General features: G+C 42.8%; 1 protein-coding gene across 6 annotated transcripts; it reads left to right on the top strand.

Annotated features, from left to right (window-relative positions):
* On the top strand, positions 1–17827 carry GCNT4 (glucosaminyl (N-acetyl) transferase 4). Of its 6 annotated transcripts, none has more exons than XM_027671583.1 (4): positions 1–67; positions 4066–4272; positions 6585–6660; positions 14272–17827. In XM_027671583.1, the coding sequence occupies exons 3-4, from the start codon at positions 6653–6655 to the stop codon at positions 15638–15640; spliced, it is 1377 nt and encodes a 458-aa protein (XP_027527384.1). In that variant the 5' UTR covers positions 1–67; positions 4066–4272; positions 6585–6652; the 3' UTR covers positions 15641–17827. The 6 variants fall into 6 exon arrangements, with proteins under 6 accessions (XP_027527384.1, XP_027527387.1, XP_027527385.1 ...); XM_027671584.1 differs by lacking the exon at positions 1–67 and adding an exon at positions 1847–2004; XM_027671586.1 differs by lacking the exon at positions 6585–6660.
* The last annotated feature ends 268 nt before the right edge of the window (positions 17828–18095 follow it).

Here is an 18095-nt window from a genome sequence, read left to right as displayed (position 1 = left end):
GCGGCCGGAGCAGCAGGAGGAGGAGCAGGGTCGGTGCCGGCGCCGGCGGTGCTGCGGGAAAGTTCTGGTAAGAAGGCGCCGTGTATCTTAAAAGTTAGTTACGGGGTGATTTTGCATCTCGGGAGCAGAACAAGGCAGGGGTTACCAAGGGGTGTCTGGAGCCGGGCACGCACCTGCCCGCAGCCCAGCAGGCAGGCGGCTGCCCAGATGTTGCAGCCGCACAAGTTGCTCTCGAGGAGCAACAGTTACACCAACTCAGGGTGATTTGATAACGGAAATCGAGTTTGTTGTGATGTTAGCCTTTTTTCATCTCTCAGTAAGTTGCTAAAAACGTACGTGTTAGTCTGTATCTGTGTTTAAATGTGCCAAGAGCACTTGGTCATTTCTTTAGTATGGAAAGATGTTCTTTTTCCTTGTGAGGAAACAAAGAGTAACAATAACAAGAATCTGTCACAATTTTTTTATTTTATTTTTTCCTGGAAAAGAGATGGTAGCAGCTTCTCCCTCATTATGGGGCGGACAGATTTATTAATATCAGAGTAAGGTTTGAAGAAGGAGACTTTAAGGGAACCTCCACTGTGATCCATGTGCTCCGATGTGAGCATCTGCTCCATTGAACATCCTCTAACTCATTCCAAAGACCTAGTCTGTAAAGCAGCCTGTTTCATTTTGAGTGAGGCACGTGTCCTTAATAGTAACATAGTGGAGGCAGTGAACAGGAAAGAGCTGCTTGCTCTCTTTCCGACTAGGAACTACAACAGTCAAATGACACTGGAGGGCAAAATATTGAAAGCAAGTATGAGAAAGTGAATTTTTACACAATGGTCAAGTCAGCTGTACAGTGTTTCCCCCCACCCCATACTCCCTAGTCTCTGGATGTCAGAAAATTTAGGTAGGTTAAAAAATGACTAGATGGAAGAACCCAAAATTTCATGAGAAATGGACAGTTGTAACCCCTGTCTTTGGCAACTGCTGAGCTGTAAGGAAATGGAAGTGGAAAGAATGTGTGGAAAAGGTATTCAAGAGTTCTGTTTCCAAGTATCTGCTTTTGAGTACTCTTAGGCAACATCCTGGGCTGGATGGGTTTGTTCTTTCATGCGTGTAGCTTTTCTGAGAAGGTCATAGAAAGGGAAGTGAAATGCTACTACGTTTGTGCAGCTGTGGTTTATGGTTTTATATATCTGATGCTGCTGGGGTTTGGTCCATTTCTTATCTTTTTCTTTATGCTGCCCAGCTGTAAAGGCATTTAAAGATTACCAACAAACTTGCCTAACACTTTTTGAAACATGCATCATATAAATGAGCAATTCTTAAGGACTCTAACCGTTTGGAAAGCAGTAATTGTGATAAGGAATACATTCAGGCTTCAGTTACTTGTGTTGGCAGCACCTTTGTGCTGGTATTACAGTGCGAGTGCAAGAAAGTGGTCCGGACACTGAAAACTGCTTGTGTATTAGGTTCTATAGATTTTGTATATCATAGCCTATACTATGCATGCTATTTTCTGGCCTAATATGTGCAAATTATTGTAGTAAGTCAACAGGCTGTCTGTGATGATCTTAAAAATGCTTGGTAAAAGGCAAGAGACTGTATCTCTGAGATTCTTTAGAAGTGGTCCAGATGAGTTCAGAAGAATTAACCTTACAGCGTTTGCACAGCTGTTACAGCTATAGAAAGGCATCAGGACTCCAGCTTTTGAGGTCTTACAGGAAATATTGATAAAGGAACTAAGAGATACACCAGATGAGTCATAAAAAGCTCTTTTCTATGACATAAACAGTGGGGTGCAGAATCCAGCAAGGGAGTTACATTTTGCGTAGCTGTCAACAAGTCAAGCCTCATCAGACCTCTCACTGAAACACTTAAAAATGAAGAGGGCTTCACCAGGATTTGCAATGTGCGATGCACATAGAGGTCCCTCTACTTTGAGTACAAGAGAGACAGCTGTGAAGAAAGAGGAGCTCTGTAATTGCATCATGCCCAGAGAGAGGCATCAATAAGCAGGTGACAGGGTACATACCAGCCCATCAGAGACCCACCCATCCTCCTACAATGTGCTCTGTCATATTATCTAACTACAATGTGGCTTGTCTGGTGTGTCAGGAAGCTAGTCCCTGGCCCATGCAGGATACCCTGGTGCCAGTCAAAGACCTTTTCCTTTTGTATTGGCTGTGGAGTGCAGTTGGCCTGTGTGCATTTTTATGGTGTCGTCTGGTTTGGTGCGGGGGGTCTTTCCGTGTGCTTGATTGTTCAGGCAAGGACAAGTTAGCAGCCTAAAGATTACTCAAAAGATGCATAGCTGTCTGCAGACATTTTCCAGTTTTACATGTGCTGGAAGCTTTTGTCTCACAGAAAATGTTCTATGTTCTTAATTTTTTTTAATCAATTAATAACATTTGATACAATTAGCCACTATACCCTCCCATCAGATTGAGAAGAGGTAATGTTGACCCAGCTACTGTCATGCCACATGGCATCTTATGCATACAGAGAGTGCCAAATATTAAGTGGGGAATCCAGAAACAGTGCTCTCTATGATTTTGCCATGCTGGGGCCATCGAGCTAAGGCAGGACTGCAGGATCCCATGAATCTGTGACACCCAGAGCCCTCTTTGGAGCTTACGAGATTCAGCCTACTCTAGCCACAGAAGTGCAGGTTATAATTCTGTATGAGCTGGAAGTCTGATGATGAAGAGGAGGCTGGTGTGCACAGTATTTTGGTCAAAATATGGATGGAGAGGAGTTACTGCTGCTGTGCTTTCCTTGAGGGAAAATACTGTGATAATTGTTTGTTGTACATGCAATTAGTACAGTGTTTAGTTCCTCAAATTTCTTTGTAACCATTACACACAGAAAAGTTAGGTATAATAGCCTAAAAATGTATTTCTTGCCGTGTAGGAGACATTGTGTACCATATAAAGTACTTACATGTAAGTGAACTTGCAAGGCGGATCATCGTATCCAAACAGAATTTCAGGAAGTATCACCAGGGCTGTGGGTCTCAGAACAGTAGCCCAAATTTCTGGTCTTGGCTTAGTGTCAGAGCTATTTAATTTGTGAAAGGAGCAAGGCCTCCAAGACCTGAAGTCTTGGTACCTGAAGTACCATGCTCATCTTATTGGTGAGGCTTTTGACAAAAATTCCTCACATCCCAGTGCTTTCTTGCCTATCCCCAAGTCCTCTTCAGTGTGCTGTAGAGGAAATTAGGTTGCCTTGATGTGATCTGGTTTTTTTAGGTTTTTGTTGTTTGGTATTTTTTTCTCCCTACCTTCTTTTTTTCTCTCTACCTTCTTGGTGCTTAGAAATGCTACGTGGGTAAACAAAACTATAGGATTCTGTATTGGGTTTGTGTGGCCAGGTTTTGGTAGTGGTGGGGGGAATACTGGGGTGGCTTGTGTGAGAAGCTGCTCGATGCTTTGCCCGTCTGGCACACCAGCACTCAGAGGCAACGTGACTTCATTCAGGCCACAATAGTCTACTGTCAATCTCCATTCTCCATTAGACTTTTACATGGGCCATACGGGGCTGTTAAAGGGTGAGCAAGTCCTGCTGAGCACTCCTTGGCTCTCCAGTTGACAAATTAGCTCATACATGGGAATTATGGAGTCTTGGTTTGTGTGATTTCTGCTGGTGCACTGCTCTGGTAGCAACTGGCACTTGCTGGTCTTTGACTTGCAGCAATCCCATGATGAAGGGATCTTCTGAGAGGCCAGGCAGGGTACATAATTGTTTGATCTTCTCTGTATTCAGAGTAGCTACACCAAAAGCCTACCGATAGCCCTTTGGACCCTTGGAGTACCCTCTCCTGAGGTTGTTGATGCCAAGGATACGAGGGGCTTCTCCTGGTCCTTGTCTCAACCCATAAATCCTTAGTTATATTTTTCTCCCCTGTCCAGCTGCAGAGGGGAGCAATAGAGCAGCCTTGGTGGGTACCTGGTGTCCAGCCAGGGTCAACCCGCTACAGGTTCTTATACAGATGATGCCTTCCACAGCTTTTCATGGAAAACCTCGATGATCACTATTTCTCAGCTAACTTTTACAATTTTCTTTTGTAATTTGTGCAAGAAACAATGTCATCTCTACTACTTCTGTACACCTGGCTTCATACACGCTTGAAACACTGATGATGGTGAAGGCTGCGGGGAGTGGCAGGATGGAGCAGACACCAGGACTTCGCTCACCCACCAAGCTGGATGTGCCTGTGCTGATGTCCTGGGGCAGAGCATCCTAAAGAGGTCTGCAAGGGGAAGAGACCACAGCAAAGTCCAGGAGGTAGGTCTGCAGCTCTCCATGAAACAATCTTGCTGATGTGACAAGCTGTGACTTTGGTGGGGGGAATTGACTCAAAGAGGGTGATTTACAGCAAGGGGTTTGCAGAGAGTCTGCAGGCAGCTTAGTGGAGAGGTGAAGGAAATGGAGAAATATTTTGAGCTCTTAATGGAAGCTTTTCTGCAGTGTGGTGCAGTTTCTCCTGCCTTCCTGTCTAACAGGAAACTTCCACCCTCTTTTACAGTGCTTCTCCTTGCCAATGAATACAGGTTCTGGCCCTTTGGGTTTAATTTTTTTGTTATACTATAGCTTAGGAGTAAAAGTTAACCCTCTCTCCACTGTAGTAGTATTGCTTTAAACTCCCATATGAGTCAGAACAAAGCTGTTAAACTCTAGATTGCCATATGTGGGTTTTTTTGTTGTTGTTGGTTTCGTTTGTTTGTTTTGTTTTTGTTTTTTGGTTTTTGTTTGTTTGTTTTGTCTTGACTCTTGGCTTTATAGTACACTAAGCGTGAATACTCCTATTTCAAAAAGTCAAGAGCATTTAAATACTCAATGTATAAGCCATCAAGCTTGGGAATTTTTAGGGCTGACTGTCTCTGGACATTCTTAACACTTTCTGACTTTAAGAGGGCTGCAAATCCTCAGACTGGCAGGACAAAGTACTGTGTGATGTACCAAGTGATTTTCAGGCCTTTACCAGCTTCCATCAAAAGTTATTGTAAAACAGATCAGATTAGTTGGGGATGCAGAGGAACCAGGTTCACATCTCTCTTGTGCTGTTGTCTTCTTGCATGACCCTACAGAAGTTTCTTACCTCTTCTCCTAACCAAAGAGTAGAGACACAGGCTTTATTTACCTCAGCATATCTCTGGGACATGGGCATGCAGGAATTAATGTAAGATATTTTACTGAAGTTATGGGAATTGCCATTGAAGACAACTGGAAAAGAGCATTCAGCCTTTTCTAAAGAGCATACAAAGATTTGGGACTGAGTAGCAGACAGACAAGCAAAGCAACTTACTATGTGCTCAGCAGGTTCTTTTAGGAAACACAGATCTATGTATCCTGTGCAATGAAAAGTCCTCATGCTTAGCACTAGGACAAACTCAGGTGTGATACCCATAATTGCCAAATCTTTGCTGAACCTCCGTTTCCCATGTATGTAGTAGAACCTGTCTTTCCTCTTCCAGAAGCAAAAACCAGGCTGTGTTAAACTGTAGATTTTATTTTCCTTGTGACACTGTGTTGTTTTAAGTCTTCAGGGTCTTAAAATTGGCAGACTTATCTTTTAGTTAGGGTTGGGTCTAAAATAATGATGTATTTTTCCACATCTTGCAATTAAGTATGTAAACAATAGTAGTTACTTAGTTCTTTAGTTGTGCATAATTTAGAGAATATCTAAGTAGTACATCAGACAGGCAAGCCAAAACAAGGCTGGTAGTGAGTGTCCATGTTACAGGGGCATAGGCTGAGGCTCCAATGCAGAGGAAGAGGGTGGAAAACCAGACAAACTTGATAGAATCAACTGATTTAGATTTAATGCCAATAAAAGGTATTCCTACAGAAATCCCATGATCCCTATCAATAGATAATTTTGCAATGGAAATAACCAGCTAACAGCAGTAAAAACTAGCCCATTAATAAATTAGCTTTTCCAGCTAGCACCACTGAATAATCTAGTGTTAAAAGTTTAATTCAGTCAGACAGTTTACTAAAATAAAATAAAATAAATTGCTTAGCAAAGCACATGATTACTTTTCCCCTTCACCAGCTTCCCAGCAACAGTGCCTCCACCTTTTCCAGAGGTCCATCAAGACCCAGACTTGATTTGTATAGGCCGGAGGGAAAAACAGAAGGAACTAACTACATCTTTCCACGTAGCTGGTCATGCAAACATGTCAAGTTTGCACTGCTGTATGAGCAGGTGTGTATTAAGCAAACAGAGATATTTTATCAGGGAGAACTTTCCCAAAGTGTTTTTGCCTGGAGGAGAGGGAATTGTTCCCATGGTTCCCAGGGTTATGTAGTAATGGTGTTGGTTGCTGAAATACACTGTGACCTGGTTTCCAAGGAAAAGTGTAGACAGGCACTGGTTATGCCTCAGGTGCCTTTGAGTAATGAGTGAGTAACCAGTTGGAGAAAGCACCTGTTCTGCTGCTTTGATTTTTATTGTTGTTGTTAGTGCTACCTACATGAAAGCACTTATCCTCATTGGTCCCTCTCTCCATTCCCCTCCTTCATAATTTCCCAACCTCTGTTCTGATGCTCCTGCTCTTCTCAGTATCCATTCCCTTTTTATTTTTTTGACCTAGGTGACAGCAAGGAGCTTGGTTCGTGCTGTTCATAGGCAGAAGGGCTTCTGCATGCAACAGAGAATCACATGGTGGGGTAAGAGCACTCCTGCTCCCCTGCATCCACTCTCCTGGTTCCCTCTCCTTCCACAGACTTGCATTTATACTTGACCTTTTCACTTAACTCTTGCTCCATGGTGAGCACAGAAGCAGTTTGCCTCACAACAGCATTCATAGAGAGTACTGTGTATTTCAGAACCACCAAGGAGAGAGCAATGACTACTCATAGCCTGAACTTTCCAAGAATCCCTATTCTATCCAGAATTGCAACTAGTGTGTCTTGTCACTCCATGCTCTGGGTTAACCATTCCCAAACCAACGTGACAACAGATAAAGAGATGATTCCCACAGCTGGACATCTGGCATGACACTGATAGTAGCATCTCTAGAGAGTCACAGACATCTTTGATGGGTAATGATAAAGTAGAAAAGAAGTAGTATAAATTCAGTAGATCTACACATTAGGAGAGATCATATCTCAAACAAAGTAGTTCACAAGCTGTTAATAAATCAGTGTGCTCTGAATATAGACAAACTAGGAACACCTCTGTACTGTGCAGACCGCAGGTGAGACTTGCCATGCAGAGCAAGAGGAATGTGAGTTGGTAATTTGTTCCTGCTCAGGGTGAAGGGAGCTGTAGACTCCTTCTGTCCAAGAATGACATTGGCATCACTAAGTTGCACAGACTGGGAGTTGCTGTTACTCTGGGTAAACTGAGTTTATGAAAACAGCAGAAATAATACTGTGAGGAGCTCCAGTAAAGCCTTCATCTCTCTCAGGAACCAGGGCTTTCCATATGTAAATCATTAGGGTCTTAGTAAAGTAGAAGCATGCCTTCAGAGAGGCAGTGTGAGCCCAAAGCCTGTTAGTTTTGCTGTGCTGAAGAAGGGAACCTGTCCATTCCTCTGAGTTGCTCAAATGCCTCCTTAAACCTATACAGAGGGTTGGCCTCAAAGAGGGCTGAAGCCGCTGCAGCACTGGTGCATATGAGCCATTGAAGGTTAGAATCAAGCAGGAACTTGATTCTCTGGGCTGACTCAGACTTCTGCTGACCAGAGCAAATTCCAGGCTGGCTTTTCTCCATTGCTTCTGAGTGCCACTCTGGGATGGAAGAGATGCTGGGGTGTTCCTGGCAGAGGATCAGGGTTGGATGCAATGCTGCTATCCCCAGAATACTTCATATTGGAAGTACAACAAAGTTGTGCCATCACAAACACAGCTGGCAGAGCTTGCAGTCACGGTGCAGAAGCTGGGCTCTTTTCCTATCTCCTGGTTGCTGGGGCCAAGACTTTCCCAGGAATGCTTCATCCACTCCATCTCACAGAGAAATTGATGATCCTTTGCAGTTCCTTGTATCTTTCCACCAGCTGCAAAGGGACTTCAGATGGTTAGTGTGGGCAAGGTGTGTCTTATGTGTGTGGTAGAATGACCGGGATACAGAACATGTTCTCCGCTGGTTTCTTTCAAGGCAAAATCTAGAAGTAGTCTGGGTAGTTTAACTGTATTGGGTTCTGTTCCCTGACATAAAGCATATCTAGATGTGGTGGGACAACTAGAAGCAGTCTACTGGAAATGTCCCTGCCCGTGGTAGGAAAGTTGGACTAGGTGACCACTAAAAGTCCCTTCCAACCCAAGGACTTCTGTGTTTCTGTGATTCTATGAAATAATGTATGATGGTTATACATATATACTTATACATAATAAAAGTGGTTCTATGGTTTCTCGGTAGGAGTGATGCTTTAAACTTGATTTTACTCTGAAGGATTTTTTTTTTAAATGATATTCCAAATAAATTAATTTATGTGCTCAAAAGAGGTTGTTCAGAGCAGAAATTTGGACCACCACAATTCATAATGTACAATTTCAGGCAGTTAATATCTGACTGTTCTGTTCTTCATCCAATGAACAGCATCAGCAACTCCTATTTTAATTTTAAGGAGCTGTGGGCTTACAGGGAGGTGGACATGGCTTCTCTCCATTCCTTTTTGTGTATTTGTGGTCTACTTCCCCCGAAGGGAACATATCCTGGACTGGTACGAGGTATCCTATGTTGCCCAGATTTGTAGTTCACCAGCTGACCCGCAACTTTGTCTGCATAGCACTGAGAAGATGCAACGGTTTATAAGGTTCACTTTTCAGCAATTTGGTAAACACAGTGAAACTTCAGGTGGGTACGCTCCACAGCATCTTAGATATTCGATGTTATGGAACTATTAGTAATACAAATTAAACAACATAAAAGTCATAAGCTTCGATATTGCAATAACCTTAATACTTCTGTGATAGTGCACAGTGGCCTTAGCCAGTGTGTTTAGATCACAATCCAACAAAAATGACCGAGTATGCAGGTGAAACTGCAGAACAATTTTTTGGGCAGGCAGATCATCACTCCCTCTTGGGGTCTGCCTTGGAGGCCAGGATTGCCACTTCTACAAATTTTTACAGAAAAGAACATTCTTTTTAATTGTGAAAAAATGCAAATGAAGAAGAAAACATTGCTTTAATCCATCTTAATTTTTATAAAAAAACCCCTAACCTGTTAAACGAGCCAAAGTGTGGATTGTTGCCATCTCTAATACTTTGTTCTCATTCAAAACTGAATTTCTTTTAGGACTTAGTTCAGTTCAGTTTAAACAAAAAATCCCAAAATAGGAAGTGTTTCTATTGAGTTTGAAAGAAATACATTGACTTGAGGCAATGCACATGTTTTTTGGGAGTGCCAGTGAAATGCAAAATCATTCAGTTTTTCACGTGGCTTGTAGAACAGGATGTTCAGGGTTTCACAACCAGATTGCATGTGAGTTAGCAGCACACCTGACCTTTGCTTAACCCTTTTAAACTTCAGTATTGCAGAAGGTACACTAGAGCCTTGCTGTCAATCAGAATTGCAATTAACACCTGCTGTTCATGACTGGAAGCTTTTAGCTGGGCCACTTCCCAGCCACCATTCTGTGCTCCTACCTGAAGCCTGAGCAGGATTTCCTCCTCTTCCCAACAACTTCACCCATTTTCATTTTGCAATTGAATCCCGAGCAGTGTGCATGGCTTTATGAATTAAGTAACCTTTGACACAGTAATCTTTGCAATTGAGGGCATGATCTTTGAGAGGCTAAGAGCTTTAGTCAGTGCTTGAGGGATGGATGCTTTGCTTTCATTCATCTTCTCTGAGTGTGAGCAGCAGTTGTGAAGGGAGAGATTTCCCAGATTTTTAAATTTTTTTTTGTATGTCTTGCATTACAGTGCTCATGACAAGGGAAATGCAGATTTTTTGATGTAACAGATTGATAATGGGTCTGTTAATCAGACTGATACGAATGCATGTGTTTGTTGGCCAGCTTGGAGAGGGTAAAATCTGGGAGGTTTAGCAATAGTGTGGTGCAGAGGCAGGAGAGGAGGATTTCCCTGGGAGCCAGAGTTCATGAAAGGGCTGTATAACCTGGTGAGGATCTGGTCAGAAGTCTTATGCCAGATGAAGACCTGGGGCTCCTGCCCTCCTCGAGTCCTGAGCCATGCAAATATATCTCAGGAGTCTTCTTGCATATAGAAAAGACAAGACAAACATTTTTAAAAACAAGGGAATATGGCAACGCCAAGCTCATAATATAAAATCATAATATAAAATCTTCGTGCAAAAGATGGAACTTTGGTGCTCTGTATGGCATCACCTGAGGAAAAAATTTGCATGGGCAGGATAACTGGAGTTAGCATCTGGTCAGTGCTACCCAAGATAGGTGCTTTGGGTAGGTATAAGTTCCTGTTTTCATCTGCCGCATTCATCCATTTCCTGCTCCTCTGGAGAGAACGTCTGTGTTTCAGTAGGGCTCTGAGAGTTGCATGTGGTAAGAAATAAATGTTTTGCACTTGAGTCAAAACCTGCTGAGATTTGCAGTGGCACTTCTGTCCCATGGGATTTAATTCCCTGGTCATACACTGTTCCTCAAGAAATCCCAGTCTTTTGCAGAAATTAACTTTATCCTGGTGAGAGTCAAATGATTTAGAAGGGCAACAAAGCTGGTGAAGGGTTTAGAAAGTAAGTCATATGAAGAGTGGTTGAGGGAGCTGGAGTATTTAGCCTGGAGAAGAGAAGGCTCAGGGAGATCTTATTGCTCTCTCCAACTACTTGAAAGGAGGCTATACCATGGTGGGAGTTGGCCTCTTCTCTCGCACAACTAGTGACAGGGTAAGAGAAAATGACCTCAAGCTGTGCCAGGGAAAATTCAGGTTGGATATCAGGAAGAATTTCTTCAGGGCAAGAGGGATGACCCTGGTAATTACAGGCCTGTTGGTCTCACCTGGTTGAATTATGGAGAAGATTATGCTGTGAGTTATTAAAAAATACCTGAAAGACAATGCAGTCATCAGTCACAGCCAGCACACATTCATGGGGGGAAGGTCCTCCTTGACAAACTTAATTCCCTTTTTTGACGAGGTAACTCACCTGTTTGATCAAGGGAAGCCAATTGATGTAATCTTTCTGGATTTCAGTAAAGCTTTTGATACTGTCTCTCACAGTATACTTTTGGACAAAATATCCAGCACACAGCTGGATAAACACGTGACCAACTTGCTGATGGCACAAAGGGCACAAAGGGTTACAGTAAATGGGGTAACATCAGACTTGTGACCTGTCACTAGTGGGGTTCCACAGGACTCCATCTTAGGGCTAGTGCTCTTCAACATCTTCATAAATGTCTTGGATACAGGACTGGAAAGGATACAAGTGGACTTGGTCACTGAATTGGGAGGGGCTGTTGAAGGCCAGGAGGCCCTGCAGAGAGACCTCAACAAATTAGAGGACTGAGCAATCACCAACCATATGAAGTTCAAAAAGGGAAAGTGCCAGATTCTGCACCTGGGACGGGGCAACCCTGGATGTACAGACAGACTGGGATACAAAAGTCTGGGAGAGCAGCCCCATGGAAAGGACCCTGGGGGTCCTGGTTGAGGACAAGTTGAATATGAGTCAGCAGTGCCCTGGCAGCCAGGACGGCCAACCGTGTCCTGGGGGCATCAGGCAAAGCATCCCCAGCCAGTCAAGGGAGGGGATTGTCCCACTCTGCTCTGCACTGGGGTGGCCTCACCTTGACTGTTGTGTGCAGTTTGGGGCACCACAATATAAGAAAGATATTGAGCTCTTGGAGAGTGTCCAAAGGAGGGCAACAAAGATGGTGAAGGGCCTTGAGGAGAAGCTGTATGAGGAGCAGCTGAGGTCACTTGGTCTGTTCAGCCTGGAGGAGACTGAGGGGAGACCTCATCGCGGCCTACAGATTTCTTCGGAGGGGAAGAGGAGGGGCAGGCACTGATCTCTTCTCTGTGGTGACCAGTGACAGGACCCAGGGAGGGAATGGCATGAAACTGTGTCGGGGGAAGGCTTAGGTTAAATATAAGGAAAAGGGTTTTCACCCAGCAGGTGGTTGGGCCCTGGAACAGGTTCCCCAGGGATAGTGGTCACAGCACCAACCCTGTCTGAGTTCAAGAAGCTTTTGGAACACTCCCAGGGGCATGGTGTGAGTTTTGGGGTGTCCTGTGCAGGGCCAGGAGCTGGACTTCGATGATCCTTGTGGATCCTTTCCAACTCAGGACATTCTAAGATTCTGTGGCTTTGTTTGGTTTAGTAGCAACAGAATGTTTGGCACTGGGTTGAAGCAGGCCATAGACAGAGAGGCTTTGGAGCAGTGGAGGATGTGTTGGTTTTTCCCCTCCTTTTTCTTTCTCCAGATTTACCTTTTTGAAGGAGAGAATAAGAGAAGATTTGCTCCTTTGGTTAGGCAATTGCTGTCCAGTCAGGACTGGTAGGTGTTGTCCTTCGTAGCCAGGGAGATCACTCGGCTGGGATAAGTTTGGAGAAGATGTGAAGGAAAGCACCTGCTGGCTGAAGGGGAAGGTGGGATTTTTAGCTTCATGGGGATATGAACACCTCACTTCACTGTGAGGGTGGTGAGGCACTGGAACAGGTTGCCTGGAGAAGTTGTGGATTCCCCATTCCTGGAAGAGTTCAAGGTCTAGTGCAAGGTTGGCAACCCCCCTGCCAATGGCCGGGGGGGGTTGGAATGAGTGATATTTAAGGTCTCTTCCAACTCAAACCATTCTATGATTCTATGAGATAGATCTGATTTTTTTCTTTGTTGCCTCGAAACTGTTTGTAAAACCTGCAGAGAGCTGCTGAGCTTTGGCTTCTACAAAATAGGTAAATGTTGGCTTACCCTGGTCTGCACCTGGCACTCCTATGTGAAACAAGGAGATGACATTTCCTCCTCCTTTCTCTTGCCCCAGAAGAGAGATATCAAGGACAAAGATACACAGGGAAAGGTAAGGTCAGGGAGAACAGACTAATGAAGCAGCTCTGCCTTGACAGGCTGCTATTTAAATGTACCTACAGCTTGCAAGACCTGGCATTTATGCAAATGCTAAAGATGCCCAAGTTAGTCTTGCAGTATGTTTGCACGCACACCTCAGTACTTGGTTTTACATGCATATGTGGGATCTTCAGGCATCTGAGCCACTTCTGCTGACCTTACCATTTTATTGACTCTGAAGCATTCTGGAACAGCTTTTATTCAAAAGAAAATACTGGGAGATGTTCAATGTAAAGACGAAGTAGAGCTTAGTTTAATGCTGGATTGTATATAATTCTGGTCTGATGTTCATTCAGGGATAGCAACAATGTTGCTTGCTCAGTACTCAGCACTCAGCCATTAAAGCAAACTTGTATCGAAAGAGGATCTCTATATTTAGCTTTTATTATGGTCATACCTTAGTTAACTTGCTACACAGGAATGTTATTAAATAACCTGCTGTATGAAAAGGGGCCATGTGTTTTTGCAGTGAGATCAAAGGTTGTATCACACGGCAGAGAGCAGGATAGGTGTGGTATTGCTCACTGCTACCTCTTCTGCCTTCTAAAGGTTGCATTCATTGTATGTTCATATCAGTGGATGAAAGTATTGTGTATTCATCCACCTCTTTCTTAAGGGCAAGTTAGCTCTATTTTCCAGGAGAAACCTGAACCGAGGAAGGACTTTGGACTTGCCGGATCCTGTTGAGTGAGGACAGGAAGGAAATTCATATCTCCTTGAGCGCTTTTATGGGCTAGCTGCAGTGTTAGAGAGAATGAGAATGGCCTGCTTGAATTCTGAAGCTTTCAGTTCCATGCTTTATTTTTTAAAAATGCTGATATCTACCATTAAGCACACATTCTTTGCAAATTCACAAGAGATCCCAGTGCTGTTCCCGTTGAACCCCTTAGAGTTACTCAGGAAAATAAACAATCCTTCCTACTCACATATAGAACAGTGATGTTTATGCCAATCCAGGGGTTGCTGTACTTCAGTTTGTAACTCATTAGAGGTTTAAAAAAGGTTTGGAAAGGAAACAGTAGGAGCCTTGTTTCAACAGTCTTATTCAACTGGAAATCATCTGAAATCCGAGTTGTTTTTTTGGTTTATTGCCTTTAGTCAGCTAATTCAGGGGAATGAAATTTTAAAATTATGACTAAGAAGAAACTGTGGATTACCAGTGCCCTATCCTGATAAGGTGGTGTTTATGGTGTAGGCTGACTTGTGTGTTCATGTCTTTCTTAGAAGTTGGAATTGTCTCTGATGATTTCTTTCTGATTTAAAATAACTCCATGTCTCTCTTTTCTCGCAGAATGAAGAGACGAAAGTGGCCCTACACGTGCCCCTCACGAAGGAAGATCCTGATCCTTTGTGTTACTGGGTGGTTGATTGCACTGCTGAAGATCCTCCATGTTGAAAGACACTTTTTTCCTTCTAAGGGCATTTACTTGGTTGAGCACTTCTTAAGCACTTCTTCTTATGTTAGAAACAGGTATTCATATCCTAGAAATGTGTTCCACTATGAAATTAATTGTTCATCTATATATGAACAAGATCCTCATGAAATTGGCAAGAGTTTAGAGATAAGAAGAAAAGAAATAGTTGATTTAGCTGATGAAGATGTTGTAGCAATGACAAGTGATTGCCATGTGTATCGTTCACTTAGGAAATACCACCTAAAACCTGTTTCTCCAGAGGAGGAGAATTTTCCAATCGCCTATTCTTTGGTTGTTCACAAAGATGCAGTAATGGTAGAAAGGCTCATACATTCATTGTACAGTCATCAAAATATTTACTGTATCCATTATGATGAAAAAGCAGCAAGAAGTTTCAAATCTGCTTTGAAAAATCTGGCTAAATGTTTCCCAAATATTTTCATTGCGTCAAAGTTGGAGACAGTGGACTATGCACATATTTCACGTCTGCAAGCAGATTTCAATTGTTTGTCTGATTTGATGGGCTCTCCAGTCCCTTGGAAGTATGTTATCAATTTGTGTGGTCAAGATTTCCCTTTGAGGTCAAATTTTGAGTTGGTCGCTGAACTGAAGAAACTTGGTGGAGGAAACATGCTGGAAACTACAAAGCCAAGCAGTAGCAAAAGAGAACGATTTACTTATCACTATGAACTTATGAAAGTGCCTTATGAATACATGCAGATGCCTGTAAAAACCAACATTTCCAAGAATCCGCCACCTCATAATATTGAAGTATTTGTAGGCAGTGCCTATTTTGTTTTAAGCCGAGAATTTATTCAATATGCGCTTGAAAGCTCACTTGCAAAAGATTTTTTTGAGTGGTCAAGGGACACATACTCTCCAGATGAACATTTCTGGGCCACTCTTGTACGTGTTCCTGGGGTCCCTGGGGAAGTTCCAAGGTCATCCCAGGACATAACAGACTTACAAAGCAAAACTCGTCTGGTGAAATGGAATTACCTTGAAGATTATTTGTATCCTCCATGCACTGGTACCCACCTTCGCAGTGTTTGCATCTACGGGGCTGGAGAATTAAGATGGCTTCTGAATTATGGGCACTGGTTCGCCAACAAGATTGACTCCAAAGTAGACCCTGTTCTGGTAAAATGCTTGGCTGAAAAAGTGGCAGAACAACAGAGGGAGTGGGTACATTTATCCTCTGACAAACGCTTTCTACACTTAAGTTCTACGAATGCCTTGCTATAGCAACACTGTGCTCTCTGCTGTCCTTGCTGTGTCCTGCTGTAGCACCTGCGGTTCCTCCGCCTTGTCTGCTGCAGGATGTCAGTGAGCAAAACATCCATTCTGTATAAAGTTCAAGCCCCTGGAGAGCCAGGTGCCTGGCTGTTTATTTATGAAAAGTTATGCCTCTCTGATTAATTCTTTTGTAACTTGTCACAATAAACCTGTAATTGTTCTTCAGGGTGATTCTGAGAGGTGAAATTTTCTTTTGGAGGCTGTGGCATTGTTTGTCCCAAAGGAGTATTTCAGAAATGTGTTTTACTTCAAGTGTGTTTGTGTCTTTCATAAGAAACTCCAACACATCTGTCTGCCTGTCCCCTTTTCCTTTACTTTTACTTTTCTTAAAGGAATGAAACAAAGACCTCTGTGTCTGCTACCTCGGGAAAACTGCAAGTGCCCGTCTCACAGACAAAACCAAGAGATCAGCATGACACCAAATGAGCCATGTGACCTCACCTGAAGTTTCAAACTTCTCATCTGTGGGAGCTGCACAGATCTTTGCAATGTGAATATGACTGGATGATATAAGGGAAAGAAGATCTCTGTGTGCTCCATTGTCTGTAGCATTGTTCTCCCAACTCACCTGTGTGTTGCTTTTCCTTTTGTGAAGCATGTGCTCAGCATTGCTGTGCAATGCTATGGAATCTGTGATAGTTGGTTGAAACAGAATTGTGCAATGTTATTCTTCAAAGTTACAGGTGTCTTCTAAGGGCAGTCTCTGCAGCCCCTTAGGGTAGAATCCATGCCAAAAGAGATCAATCTTCGTTTCTATCTCTGCCCATAGAAATATCCTTCTGTGAAATCCCAATCTATACATAGTGGATAACAAATGCTATTTCTAGTTAGTGCTGAGCAGTATGGTGCTATGTTGAAGTGCAGAACGTGCAAAGTTGAGCAGTAACCATAAGAATAGCCATATTGCAGAAATTATGACCCTGTGTAGAAGGGTCTTTCTGTGCAAGTCCTGTGGCTTTGCGCCACCACGATCCCAGGCTGACAGAAGCCTGAATGAGGCCTGGTTTAGCTGTAGAGCAAGTGTTTTCCAACAGCCCCTGCTTACCATGGCCCTGCCAGATCTTCAGATAGTGAAGTGTCTTCAGAGCCTCCTCACAGATGTGCTTCTCATGCTACAGCATGCAGGAAGTGTTTGCTAGTGTAGGGATCTCTGCAGAAACCCTTGCAACTTAGAAATGCCTCTTGGCATTTTGGGGATTTCCCTGGAATATTGCTGTGCCAGAAGTTCAGTTTCAGTGGTTCCAGTGGACCCTGGGGTCTAGCTTTCTCTATGCCACTGTCTTCTTTCTAGCCATCTGTCTTTTATTATGGGGCCTCTTCCCATGAGTGACTTTGGGACATCTGGCCTTACTGTTCTACAGATTGCTGCAGTAATGACCATGTCTCATATCCATGAGAAATCTTTGCTCCTTATTTGATCTGAAAGAACCAAGTCACTTTTTGCTCTCACTTTCTGTTTATAAATTTAGTCATTGTCAAGTCATCTGTGGCTTGAGACTGGCTTGAGAATCAGGAGTCTCAGGCCTTTTCCCACATTTGTGACACTGATTTTTAATAAGACCTCAGACAAACCACCTGAGTTTTCTGTTTCAGCTGTTTCAGCTGTTTCAGCTGTAAAATGGGAACCACAATCTTCTATTGTCTTACTAAGCACTTTGGAACCTGTGGGTCTTGTGAGTTGGTTGTACAATACTAATTGTATATCAAACTATTTATGGAGTCTGTGGGTGCACAGGTCACATGTTTCTTTAATATATTGTTTCTGAAATAAATGGGGATTACTTTTAAAGTCTGTGTTGCTTACTTAAGTGACTTGCCATGTCTACCCAGGGCTGTCCTGACTTGATGTAGTTTATAGACACTTTGTAGAAAATTAAATATTGTTAGTATTTACAGATTCATATATTAGTACTTGTATATAAATAGAGTCCCCATGTGGTAAAAAGGTTAATAAAAGAGAATGTTAGGATCCCAGAGGGCCAAGCTACAGCCTTCTGTGCACATAAACCCATGCTTAATGATAAATTTAAAATTTTGTATTTAGTTAAACTGGCTTTATGTATGTATGTACACACACCCCCATTTGTGTTTAATTGGAGTTGTTTGATCTGCAATAAATTTATAAATATAATTCACCAGCACAATAAACTTTACTGAAGTATATAATTTTAATCAACATGAAACTTTGTGCTACTTTAGTTGAACTGGGTTTAATGATACTTGTCATTTAACTAGTTTGGAATAAGGCAGCTTGTCCTTCTGAGGTCGTAGAGAAGAGGATGTGGACGTGGCACAATGTGAGGCAGCATCATGCATTACAGCAATATGTTTGCTAGATGTGAAAGTAGAAGTTGTACAGACATAGCTGCAACTTTATGAAGTTCTGATTTTCTAATGAATTCTA

This window comes from Neopelma chrysocephalum, unplaced genomic scaffold, assembly GCF_003984885.1.
Source record: "Neopelma chrysocephalum unplaced genomic scaffold, ASM398488v2 Primary Assembly neopelma1_97102, whole genome shotgun sequence".
Taxonomy (NCBI): Eukaryota; Metazoa; Chordata; class Aves; order Passeriformes; family Pipridae; genus Neopelma; species Neopelma chrysocephalum.
The sequence above is the reverse complement of the archived record's forward strand: the minus strand, read 5'-3'. Positions and strand labels throughout refer to the sequence as shown.

What these genes read in the sequence shown, in the direction of transcription:
- GCNT4 (XM_027671582.1), top strand. Translation starts at nt 11,313, where the DNA reads ATGTCTTGGATACAGGACTGGAAAGGATACAA. An exon ending in CAGGACTGGAAAGGATACAA is followed by an intron (nt 11,345 to 14,271) that starts GTGGACTTGGTC and finishes CTTTTCTCGCAG; the next exon opens with AATGAAGAGACGAAAGTGGC.